Here is a 14,443-nt window from a genome sequence, read left to right as displayed (position 1 = left end):
CGTACCATTCACTCTGGCCGCCTTGCCACAGTTCACTGCGTACCACCTCGACTTAAACACTCTCAGCCACCGTATCATCAAACACTTCAACAGTCCTTAATATTTCACTCCATCACCCCCTGACTTCATCACTACCTGTTACCACTTCCCCCTTTGCCCCCTTCACCAATGTTCACATTCGTTCTTTTTTTTCGCTCTGTTAATCTCCTTCTGAAATATATTCATATTTTCCCTGTAATTTATTGAAATTCGTTTACCCCAACTCTCATTTGTCATTTTCTTATATTCTTATTTTTCTTGTCCTACATCCTCGTCTCGAACTCCAGTCGCTTTCTCTTATACATCTCCCTTTCACGTGCATACCTTCCTTATAAACACAGACCACATAACTCCTTTCTTTTCCACTAGCAACTTTTTTTCATCATTCCACCTCGCATTTCCTGGCCTTACGCATGTTATACGCATCTCTCGCACATGCCAGCACTGATTTCATAAATACCTCCCATTCCTCACCCACTCCCATAATTTTGTTATCCCACCTTATGCCATTTTCTACTCTGTATCTCCTGGTATTTCTTTCCACAAGTCTGCTTTCCAAGATCATTTACTTGGACCACTCCGTTCTCACCAATAACGTTTCCTCTTTCCTGAGAAAATCTACAAATCTCTACCCACGTCTTCACAAGGTAACGATCAGACATCCACCAGCTGCCCCCTTTCAGTACTATCACATCCAAAAGTCTCTTGCTCGTCTATCAATCGAAAGATGACCACACATAGGAGCGTGTCATTGTTTGAGTTTTTCGCTCTCTCCGCTAACACTCGCCTCTGCTTCAGTCGAAACAGGCAGCCAAAATCCGGTCCAGTAACTCCCGCTGACCATCTTGATTACTCACAAACATATACTTGTGTTTGTCCCTCTTTTTGAACCGGGGATTCCTGATTACCAGCCCTTTTTTCAGCAAACAACTCCACAAGTTGGTCACCATTTCCTTTCACACTACTTAATACCTCATGCGCCTCCAGGTATATCTTCAACTGCCACATTACTCACCTTCGCTTCTAAATCACCCATCATTGATATCCGGTCTAATGCATCAAAACTGCTGACACACTCACTCAACTGCTCATGATCTTTCATCTCATGGCCAGGTGCTGGAAACAATAATAATAATCACTCATCTCTCGCAATCTACTTTCATATTTACACTAGTCTGCTCTTAAATATTTCTAAACTATTCTTTCCCTTTACTCTTAAGCTATTATTTCACTCAGTTAGAACATCCAGCTTCCTTTCCCCAAAAATACTATCTACCTCCAATCTCTTCTCATCTTGGTTATACACACACACACACACACACACACACACACACACACACACACGCCATTAGCGTTTTAGCTACGTCTCTTCCTCGTATTTCAATTGACTGTTTTACGTCTATATATATATATATATATATATATATATATATATATATATATATATATATATATATATATATATATATATATATATATATATATATATATATATATATAATATATATATATATATATATATATATATATATATATATATATATATATATATATATATATATATATATATATATATATATTTATATATATATATATATATATATATATATATATATATATATATATATATATATATATATATATATATATATATATATATATACATATATATATATATATATATATATATATATATATATATATATATATATATATATATATATATATATATATATATATATATATATATATATATATATATATATATATATATATATATATATATATATATATATATATATATATATTGGAAAGGACCACGGGGATGGAGGGAACGAGGAGAAGAGGGAGACCAAATTGGAGGTGGAAAGATGGAGTGAAAAAGATTTTGTGTGATCGGGGCCTGAACATGCAGGAGGGTGAAAGGAGGGCAAGGAATAGAGTGAATTGGAGCGATGTGGTATACCGGGGTTGGCGTGCTGTCAGTGGATTGAATCAAGGCATGTGAAGCGTCTGGGGTAAACCATGGAAAGCTGTGTAGGTATGTATATTTGCGTGTGTGGACGTATGTATATACATGTGTATGGGGGGGGGTTGGGCCATTTCTTTCGTCTGTTTCCTTGCGCTACCTCGCAAACGCGGGAGACAGCGACAAAGTATAATAAATATAAATATAAATATATATATATATATATATATATATATATATATATATATATATATATATATATATATATTATCCCTGGGGATAGGGGAGAAAGAATACTTCCCACGTATTCCCTGCGTGTCGTAGAAGGCGACTAAAAGGGGAGGGAGCGGGGGGCTGGAAATCTTCCCCTCTCATTTTTTTTTTAATTTTCCAAAACAAAGAACAGAGAAGGGGGCCAGGTGAGGATATTCCCTCCAAGGCCCAGTCCTCTGTTCTTAACGCTACCTCGCTAACGCGGGAAATGGCGAATAGTTTGACTGAAAAAAAAAAAAAAATATATATATATATATATATATATATATATATATGTATATATATATATATATATATATATATATATATATATATATATATATATATATATATATGTGTGTGTGTGTGTGTGTGTGTGTGTGTGTGTGTGTGTGTGTGTGTATTGGTGTTACCGGATTCCGCCTGCTCCAGGTTGCATAGGGAAGTATTATACATCTTCAGCTAGGCTGTATCACTGTGAGTACAGTGTTGTCAAAGGCCGTCTTACTTCAAAGAAATCTATATTTCACTGTTGGTGGAACTGGACGTGGGATAAACCCAGAAATTCTTTGTCTGCTGAAAATTTTCCGTGCCAGATTTCCTTGGTAAGAAAAAATACGCCAAATTATAAAGAAAGATTAGAACTCTAACCTTACATTTTTATATCAAATTCGTTCGTTGCTCCTGCTTCACCATTACTTTGTCATGCACGTCTTGACCAGGATCTGCTCGTTGTTATGTCACAACGTCAAGGTGATCAGAAAATGTCCTTATATAATATACTGATAACTAATGATTCGAAACAAGGAGCGAGGACCGAACGTGGCAGTACACTTCCTTGTGGAAAATTATGTTTAACCTTGCAGCAGCGAGGGTTCCCATCGCCTGCAGGTACCTGAAATACACACACACACACACACACACACACACACACACACACACACACCAAACATGTTATTTAATATCATTTTCGTCGCCTCGTATCATACCTAATGGATGTGTTATCCACGTCCGTATTGTAGGTATGCTTCATGGAGGATTGTATTGCATAAAGGAAGACTACATTTCCAGATAAATACCATTCCCAAGTGACTAACATCACTTTCACTTCTCATGTTGTATATTGTAAATCACACAGACAATTCTCCTTATGTCTTATACTTATTTATCATGTACTTCTGATGAACTGCTCTGCGTTTCTATTCTCTTCCACTAGGGCAAGTAGCCTTAGAGAGGTCCAATGATCTCTTTTCTGTTCGCCCTCGAATTCTTTCGGTGTGTCATCTTAACGGGAGTATAATTCCACCTCGGTCGAGATACCATACCGCCGCTCGCTAAGCGCCCGCCTCTCTAGAACTCGTTCATATATCAAGCTCAATTGCGGAAGTAACGATATGCCTCCTTGAGTCTTCCCTTGACGTCCTTCGCTTGCTTCCATAAGTAGCCTGGGAAAATTACACCCTTGATCCATACCCGACGCATTCCTTACACTCCCATACATGGTGTTTTTAGATTTTAACTACGTCATCCCTTCAGGGCCAGTATTTGTTTAGAAACTGTTTCTCATTCGTTCGCAGAGATATGCATCTGTGTGTGCCTACAGCTCATCGCTATTGTTCCTTTCTCCGCTGTTGTATATCATTTCATATTAACTCTGCTCTCTTATAGGTTTCGTCCACAACTTAAACATTTTTTCATATTCTAAATTTGTTGACCTTCACAGGTTCAGTTACGGTTCCAAGGGATGTGAGCAGACTTGAGATAGGACGTATGGAGACAGATTATATGAGGAATACAAGGAATTGTCATAAAACGAAATGAAATACTTACCCGGACCTTAATAGAGCTAGATCTGAAGCCATTCTGATGATGTAGTGCCGCGCCACGAACCATGTCATGTTTCATCACTTGTATATGTAGTCTGGTTGATGGCTACGTACCATGCAACACATCTTGTCATTTCAGCATTGCGCTACACGTAGCGCTGGCAGCAGAGTAACCAGAACCATTGTAGTGGTCACTCTTCACAAACTATTTACTTTTTATGCTTTGCAATTCTTCTTTTGAACAAAAACCTGTGTCGAAGAGTTTGTATATATATCCTTTAGTTCACTCATCATTTCTCCCAAATTGGAGTTTTATTTGTATATAGCAACTTACGTTATCTTACACCATTACCAACACGACGTGGGGGTCAGAAGGCAGCACAACACATCAGCACATTCTTTTGCTTTGAGAGAGCTAGCATGAAAGCTCACCTCGTCAGAAGGTGCGTAACGACCAACAGAAATCTCAAGTAAGGGGGAGAGAGAGAGAGAGAGAGAGAGAGAGAGAGAGAGAGAGAGAGAGAGAGAGAGAGAGAGAGAGAGAGAGAGAGAGAGAGAGAGAGGTGATAGTATATGCCCCATATTTTCTTCTCTCCCCTCTCTCTGTCTATCTCTTTCTCAATAGATCAGTGTACCACGTGTAACCACTGTGCAAGTAAAAGTGAGACATGAAGCCTTAACCTCGCTTGTGTATCACTACAACGGGAACTACATAACGTAAACTACACATACATCAACTTGACCACAAACTAACTCAAAAAATGATCATATATATATATATATATATATATATATATATATATATATATATATATATATATATATATATATATATATATATATATATATATATATATATATATATATATATATATATATATATATATATATATATATATATATATATATATATATATATATATATATATATATATATATATATATATATATATACATGTATATGCATATATACATATATATATTTATATATATATATATATATATATATATATATATATATATATATATATATATATATATATATATATATATATATATATACATTCCCTGCGTGTCGTAGAAGGCGACTAAAAGGGGAGGGAGCGGGGGGGCTGGAAATCCTCCCCTCTCGTTTTTTTTAATTTTCCAAAAGAAGGAACAGAGTGGGGCTAGGTGAGGATATTCCACAAAGGCCCAGTCCTCTGTTCTTAACGCTACCTCGCTAACGCGGGAAATGGCGAATAGTTTAAAAGCAAGAAAAAATATATATTCACATAGAATTGCATACGACTATATCAGTAGGCTGAGGAGTGGCAAGTGAGCCACCATATAACCTGGACAGTACGTTCGTGGTGTGAGTTCCCGTGGTTCCAGCATGCGTCATGATAACATTGTGAAGGGCCTCCTCTGTACCTGGTCTAAGATCATGGTCAACTTCAACTTCATTATATTTCGCAATAGTTTTCTCTAATTCTTCTTTCAGCCTCACTCACTGCCATTCTTTCAGATGTATTTGTTCCTATATCAACTTGCTCTGGAAGTCACGAATTAACCGTCGTTGAAACGCATGTTAGGATCACGGGAACTCGCATCATGAAGAGCCTATCGAGGGTCTTTGGTGACTCACTTGCCACCTCTTCACCTACACACATTGTCTTATCCAATTCTATGTGAATTAGAGAAAATCTGCTCCCAACGGACACAGTTATATATATATATATATATATATATATATATATATATATATATATATATATATATATATATATATATATATATATATATGTTTATTTATCTATTCATCTATTATATTTTGTCGCTGCCTCCCACGTTAGCAAGGTAGCGCAAGGAAACAGACGAAAGAATGGCCCAACCCACCCACATACACACACACACACGCACATATATATATATATATATATATATATATATATATATATATATATGAGAGCGTGTGCATAAGAAATCTAATATTATGGTCGAAATTTGAAGTTGCAAATATATTTATCAGTATAGTTTGTGACATATTACCCTTGGGATATTCTCCAGTAGCCGAAGGCTATTCTTGACTCCTCCGTATGGCAGGTGGGGCTGCGTAGGTCCATCAGGCATGACAACAACAAGGCGACGTGAATGCCTTCACGCAGCGTGACCACCTCCGGCAGAGCGGCCAGCAGGGAGGAACTCACACCTATAAATACCAAACTCGTGCCTCTCGCCATCAGTCTGGTGCTCAAGATCGTACAGGAAACACCGTCCGAGGTAAACACCTGAGTTACAGTCTCGTCATTAGAATAAAGATAATGACAATTAACCATTCGAACAACTAGAATAATCTTTTTAATAAGAATAAAGAAATTACGACGGGAAAACAATATATATGAACAGTATAATCAAATCATTTGCAGTTGGCAAGACTCTCCGTGTTCAGTGTAGTTTTGTGGCTTCATCTGCCACGTGACTCAATCCGGGTTTGTATAAAAACGTTATCATATAAGCACCTTATTCATGTTCCATAAAGCCGTGAGTCATTCAGATTAGGTAACTTACTCATTTATGTTCCATAAAGCCGTGAGTCATTCAGATCAGGTAACTTAACAACTTGGTCATTTGTATGGCAGTAGGTTTGCCCAGCCCACCACCACGAAGGTTTGGGTAATTGTACAGGTCAGGCTGATCCACAATGATTGATATCTCCAGACTCATGTTATTATGGGCTCTCTTGAAAGTGTGTGATCCTTACTAATGATCTCACGTTCTTGTGTGAACAAATAGCACTTATCTAAGTTAGGATACACAAGAATACATAGGAATTCAACAGCAAAAGACCACGGGGGTCCCATCGAGGCTGTTTTCTTTTATAAAGGAAGAGATATGAGACTCATAGATCAGTGTGGTAAGAATGAAAATACGTACATTTTCTAAATCGAAAAAAATGAACTTGTCATGTAGTCAAGGTGATGAAAATAATGTCATTCGTAGTTCTGAAGCGACATTATTTGAAGCGGAATGATTTACATGGAGTTCAGTCCATGTCATGTGAAAAGCAGGATCGAGGTGAATGACTGATACTAGAGTCTACATGTAATATCGTTCTAAATCTACATCATTCATCCACACAAGGCGAACAAATTTTCATTTCATTCAAAATAGAGGAAAATATATAAGTCCATACTTCAGATTTCCAACGGACACTTATAAGTAAACGAAAGAGCTGCAAAAATGTAGCTTATTATTACAGTTGTGTAAATTTTGAACGGAGTGCAATGCATATAGAAGCTTAATCTTTCGACAGATGATGTCAACCTGTGTCCGTGTGGTGGTGGTGGTGGTGTTGGCTGTAGTGGCAGCGGTGGTGGCTGACCCAGGCTACCCTCGTCCAGCTCCCTGCTACCCCAAGACCCAGTACGTCACCCATTACAAGACGCAGATCCAACAGGTCAGTATTGGAGGAGAAATCAAGGGATGGCTCAAGCTGTCATTACCGGCAGTAGATAAAAAATTGGGATGTGGCACGCTGTACTGGTGGTTCAGTGTCGAGAGACGCCTAGGTTTGAAGAGATAAACTCGATGTTGACATTCATATACAAATGTATTTTATAAGTCCTCTGGGAACTTATCAAACTGTGTTTTTTCAGACATCCATTTGCCTCTTCATTTCAGGTTCCGGTGTACAAGACGGTCTACAATACGAAGGTCGTCCCCACTACCCTCTACCAGACCCACTACCAGACCCAGTACGTCACTAAGTACCAGACCCAATACGTTCCTAAGCACGTTACTGAAACCGTCTACAAGACTCAAGTCCAGTACGTGACTCAGGTCAAGACACAGTATCAGACCCAGTATCAAACCCAGTATGTCACTACCTCCCAGTATGTCCCTACCTACATCACCAAGACCCAATACCAAACCCGCTATGTAACCCAAACAAAATACCAGACACAGTACACGACTGTATACCAGCCTCAGTATGTGACCAAGACCCAGGTTCAGTACCAGACCCAGTACCAAACCCAAGTGGTGCCCGAGTATGTGACCGTCACCAAGACCCAGCAGACCTACAAGACCGTCTGCCCCAAACCTTCCTACGGCTACTGAGGAGAATATGAATCCCTACTTTCCAGTCCTTTCATTCTCATTTAGAACTCTGTCATGCTCCTCATTAACTCATCCATGAGACAAATGAATATCAACGTCTTGCTAGACATCCGATAATGGACATACCCATAACATTATTCCTTGCTGTGATTTGCTTTCTTTTCAGAATCAGAGTTTTGTGAATATTCTTGACCTACCGGTGACTATATACAGATACTCTGAAACTGAGGTAATGAAAATAAACAGATAAAGAAACAGCATTTTTTCAGTATCCGTTTACAATTTGTTTTTTATCATATTGACTTCTCATATGCATTACAATTTACTAAAATACATAGAATCTAAAACAGGAAGAAGGTTGAGAGTATATAGTTTGAAAGTATATAGAAATTTGATCAAGGTGGATGATAGCCAATGTTGCTTAGGTAGGAGGGCCAGAGTTTATCCCTCTCCTGCGAAAATTGTAAAAAGAATAGATTTGTTAGACCGTAGAACTATATTCTGGTAATGTTTGACGGAGAGGTGTGCATCCAAAATCATCAGCTACGTAATTTTCAGGTTGACGTTAAAGCGTATATATTTAGTTTAAAAGATTTGGTTATTCTGATTCGGAGTTAACAAGAGGCATGGTTATATGAGAATCCAAGACTTAATGGTATTGCAAGTTTAGGGTAACTACCCTTCGCCTGATACTGTACGCACTACATACGTTAGCTCTGATAGTGGGACAAGCTTCGTGTTATACCAACCTACGGTAGGGAAAGCTTAACTAACCAAACCTGTGAATGAGTCGTGACGTCAGTCATATCAGGACTACAGCAAGTGAAGTGTTTTAGATATCTGGGAGTGTATTTGGCAGCTGATGGAACCATGGAAGCGGAAGTGAGTTACAGGGTGGGGGAGGGAACGAAGGTTCTGGAAGCGTTGAGGAATGTGTCGAAGGCGAGAGCATTATTTTGGAAAGCTAAAAATAGGTATGTTTGAAGGAGTAGTGGTTCCAACAATGTTATATGGTTGCGAGGCGTGGGCTATAGAGAGGGTTGTGCGGAGGAGGGTGGATGTGTTGATAATGAGATGTTTGACGACAATATGTGGTGTGAGGTGGTTTGATCGAGTAAGTAATGAAAGGGTAAGAAAGATGTGTGGTAATAAAAAGAGTGTGGTTGAGGGAGCAGAGGAGTGTGCATTGAAATGGATTGGTCACATGGAGAGAATGAGTGAGGAAAGATTGACAAAGAGGGTATATGTGTCAGAGATGGAGGGAAAGAGAAGTGGGAGGCCAAATTGGAGGTGGAAGGATGGAGTGAAAAAGATTTTAAGCGATCGGAGCCTGAACATGCAAGAGGGTGAAAGGCGAGCAAGGAATACAGTGAATTGGAACGATGTGAAGCGTCTGGGGTAAACCATGGAGAGTTTTGTGATGCCTGGATGTGGAAAGGGAGCTGTGGTTTCGGTGTATTATACATGACAGCTAGAGACTGAGTGTGAACGAATGTTGTCCTTTCTTAGAGCTACCTCGCGCGCGTGTTGGGGAAGGGGGGTGTCATTTCAGGTGTTGAGGGGTAGCGACGGGAATGAGTAAAGGCAGCAAGTATGAACTATGTACATGTGTATATATGTATATGTCTGTGTATGTATATATATGTATATGTTGAAATGTATATCTATGTATATGTGGGTGTGTGGACGTGTATGTATATCCATGTGTATGTGGGTGGGTTGGACCATTCTTTCGTCCATTGCACTACCTCATTAACGCGGGAGACAGCGACAAAGTATGATAGAAAAAAAAGGTATACATATATATATATATATATATATATATATATATATATATATATATATATATATATATATATATATATATATATACTCATGGTGAGGTGCCTGAGGATTGGCGGAATGCGTGCATAGTGCCATTGTACAAAGGCAAAGGGGATAAGAGTGAGTGCTCAAATTACAGAGGTATAAGTTTGTTGAGTATTCCTGGTAAATTATATGGGAGGGTATTGATTGAGAGGGTGAAGGCATGTACAGAGCATCAGATTGGGGAAGAGCAGTGTGGTTTCAGAAGTGGTAGAGGATGTGTGGATCAGGTGTTTGCTTTGAAGAATGTATGTGAGAAATACTTAGAAAAGCAAATGGATTTGTAGGTAGCATTTATGGATCTGGAGAAGGCATATGATAGAGTTGATAGAGATGCTCTGTGGAAGGTATTAAGAATATATGGTGTGGGAGGAAAGTTGTTAGAAGCAGTGAAAAGTTTTTATCGAGGATGTAAGGCATGTGTACGTGTAGGAAGAGAGGAAAGTGATTGGTTCTCAGTGAATGTAGGTTTGCGGCAGGGGTGTGTGATGTTTCCATGGTTGTTTAATTTGTTTATGGATGGGGTTGTTAGGGAGGTAAATGCAAGAGTTTTGGAAAGAGGGGCAAGTATGAAGTCTGTTGGGGATGAGAGAGCCTGGGAAGTGAGTCAGTTGTTGTTCGCTGATGATACAGCGCTGGTGGCTGATTCATGTGAGAAACTGCAGAAGCTGGTGACTGAGTTTGGAAAAGTGTGTGGAAGAAGAAAGTTAAGAGTAAATGTGAATAAGAGCAAGGTTATTAGGTACAGTAGGGTTGAGGGTCAAGTCAATTGGGAGGTGAGTTTGAATGGAGAAAAACTGGAGGAAGTGAAGTGTTTTAGATATCTGGGAGTGGATCTGTCAGCGGATGGAACCATGGAAGCGGAAGTGGATCATAGGGTGGGGGAGGGGGCGAAAATCCTGGGGGCCTTGAAGAATGTGTGGAAGTCGAGAACATTATCTCGGAAAGCAAAAATGGGTATGTTTGAAGGAATAGTGGTTCCAACAATGTTGTATGGTTGCGAGGCGTGGGCTATGGATAGAGTTGTGCGCAGGAGGATGGATGTGCTGGAAATGAGATGTTTGAGGACAATGTGTGGTGTGAGGTGGTTTGATCGAGTGAGTAACGTAAGGGTAAGAGAGATGTGTGGTAATAAAAAGAGCGTGGTTGAGAGAGCAGAAGAGGGTGTTTTGAAGTGGTTTGGGCACATGGAGAGGATGAGTGAGGAGAGATTGACCAAGAAGATATATGTGTCGGAGGTGGAGGGAACAAGGAGAAGAGGGAGACCAAATTGGAGGTGGAAGGATGGAGTGAAAAGGATTTTGTGTGATCGGGGCCTGAACATGCAGGAGGGTGAAAGGAGGGCAAGGAATAGAGTGAATTGGAGCGATGTGGTATACCGGGGTTGACGTGCTGTCAGTGGATTGAATCGGGGCATGTGAAGCGTCTGGGGTAAACCATGGAAAGCTGTGTAGGTATGTATATTTGCGTGTGTGGACGTATGTATATACATGTGTTTGGGGGGGGGGGGGGGGGTTGGGCCATTTCTTTCGTCTGTTTCCTTGCGCTACCTCGCAAACGCGGGAGACAGCGACAAAGTATAATAAATATATAAATAAATATATATATATATATATATATATATATATATATATATATATATATATATATATATTTATATATATATGTAAAGGGGAAGTAAATGTTTATAGTTGTGTTACTGGAGTGATAGTTTTCATACATGGTGCTCTGACAAGAAAATAGTGAAATTGGAAAAGAATGTAGCTTAGACATTGAAGCTTATTCTTTCATTGAAATGTGAACAAAGGGAGCATTATTTTTTTCAAAGTGATAGAGATGGAAAGCAAAAAGGTGTTTTTCATGAATGTACTGGAAAAGTTGAGGTCCAGATAAACTTTTGGTCTGTCAAGGCTTTATTATGGCGGATGACCAACTACCTACCCTCATGTATCCAATATATGGTTGTACTTTGTGTAATGAAGACAACTGAGAAACATCATAAGCCAATATTCCAGTTTCATGATAAGAGAAGTGGACCAGGCAGTATGATACAGTGGTTAAATTGATGAAAACTACTATTGACGTTTGTGTAAATAGATTATACATTTCCCATTTCCATAGCCAGAGGTTGAACCATTATGTGACATTCATTTTTCATTTCATTTCAAGCTAGAAGTTTCAGTTTTCTAAATTATCTCTTAAATTTTTCATATGTATATATATATATATATATATATATATATATATATATATATATATATATATATATATATATATATATATGTGTGTGTGTATGTGTGTGTATGTGTGTATATGTATGTATATATATATATATATATATATGTATATATATATATATATATATATATATATATATATATATATATATATATATATATATATATATATATATATATATATATATATACATATATATATATATATATATATATATATATATATATATATATATATATATATATATATATATATATATATATATATATATATATATATGGGAGGGAGCGGGGGGCTGGAAATCCTCCCCTCTCGTTTCTTTTTTTAATTTTCCAAAAGAAGGAACAGAGAATTGGGCCAGGTGAGGGTATTCCCTCAAAGGCCCAGTCCTCTGTTCTTAACGCTACCTCGCTAATGCGGGAAATGGCGAATAGTTTGAAAGAAAAGAAAAAGACATATATATATATATATATATATATATATATATATATATATATATATATATATATATATATATATATATATATATATGTATATATATATATATATATATATATACATATATATATATATATATTTATATATATATATATATATATATATATATATATATATATATATATATATATATATATATATATATATATATATATATATATATATATATATATTATCCCTGGGGATAGGGGTGAAAGAATATTTCCCACGCATTCCTCACGTGTCGTAGAAGGCGACTAGAGGGGACGGGAGCGGGGGGCCAGAAACCCTCCCCTCCTTGTATTTTAACTTTCTAAAAATGGGAAACAGAAGGAGTCAAGCGGGGAGTGCTCATCCTCCTCGTAGACTCAGACTGGGGTGTCTAAATGTGTGTGGATGTAACCAAGATGTGAAAAAAGGAGAGATAGGTAGTATGTTTGAGGAAAGGAACCTGGATGTTTTGGCATATACATTCATGAGAGTGTGATCAAATGATTCCAACTGGGGGAGAGAATATGTACTTACAGCGGGATGGACTAGAGGTGAAAAGAAAATCCAGAATATAGGATAGTAGTCACAGCGGTCAGTAATATGGGTAGGTAGGGAGATAATTTTGCTCTAGATCATTGAGAATGGAGAACGTGAGGGCTTCAATCCCTATGGTGAATATTGAAATCCCCGAAGTAGAGGATCTCGACTTGCTGATGAGAGGATGTCACAGTCTCATGGCAAGAGTTTGGATAGTCATAGAAAGATATTAAATCTGAAGAATTAGTAGAGCAATAGGAGAAACAGGAAAACTGTGGTAGTTGGAGGACAGACCTTGGGCCATATAACATCAAAGTTTGGGGACTCGAGGTCCATGAGGTTTGGTGATGTTGGAATAAGCATAAGCACAACCTTTGAAACGAAATCGTAGGTGGAGGGTTTAGAGAAATCATGACTAGTGGCAACATCATTAGACAACTGTGTCTCAGAGAGAAGTAAGATAACAGGAGAGGCATTAAAAAGTTGATGTTTAAATAAGGAAACGTTACTTAAGAGACCGCGGGTGTTGGTATTGTGAATAGAAAAAGGAGAAAGGTCTAAGACAGAGGGAAAGTTAGTGGGATGAGGCTTGTATTACCACTGCCAAGCCCTCTTTCTCATTGACAGAAGAGCCACGCAGAAACCCAGAGTTTCTTAGCACCTCATGATGCCGTGGACTAGGGGCCATGGATTGGTCGGATTGTGTCATGATGATACTTAAAATTCTTCCAGTGGACAGGAATTGGCAAGAGTTCTTATATGAAAGAATTGATAAGCTAATTTTAAGTAGGTGTATGGTGTTTGTAAGGTGGTGGTAGGATTAGCCATGTAGTCCCGTTGTGATGAGACAGAAAGTAAGACCAGCAATCCTAACACGAGGGTGTAAGATGGTTCCAGGCGCCACCTTAACACTCCTCAGTCAGGACGGTAGTACCACCCTGAGTATCAATACACATTCTGTCTGATTCTGTTTACTAGCACGTCTAATCCAGTCAGGCTTCCCGTATACCAATCAGGAGTTCTTAGGAGCAAGGAACAACAATCTTTTCAATTAAGTATAAATTTGCAACTTCCACTACGGTTCAATCTTAATGATGCTTGACACATCTTTGTATATCACAATGAAGGAAGGATAAAGAATGAAAAC

General features: G+C 38.1%; 1 protein-coding gene across 1 annotated transcript; it reads left to right on the top strand.

Moving 5' to 3' along the window:
• Positions 1-6,314: 6,314 nt before the first annotated feature.
• LOC139752619 (uncharacterized) lies at positions 6,315-8,468 on the top strand. Its single transcript, XM_071668373.1, has 3 exons — positions 6,315-6,348; positions 7,382-7,525; positions 7,750-8,468. Exons 2-3 carry the CDS (start codon positions 7,382-7,384, stop codon positions 8,185-8,187), a joined length of 582 nt encoding a protein of 193 aa, XP_071524474.1. The 5' UTR covers positions 6,315-6,348; the 3' UTR covers positions 8,188-8,468.
• The last annotated feature ends 5,975 nt before the right edge of the window (positions 8,469-14,443 follow it).

Source organism: Panulirus ornatus, chromosome 13 (genome assembly GCF_036320965.1).
Source record: "Panulirus ornatus isolate Po-2019 chromosome 13, ASM3632096v1, whole genome shotgun sequence".
NCBI lineage: Eukaryota > Metazoa > Arthropoda > Malacostraca > Decapoda > Palinuridae > Panulirus > Panulirus ornatus.
This window is presented reverse-complemented; position numbering and strand designations above follow the sequence as displayed.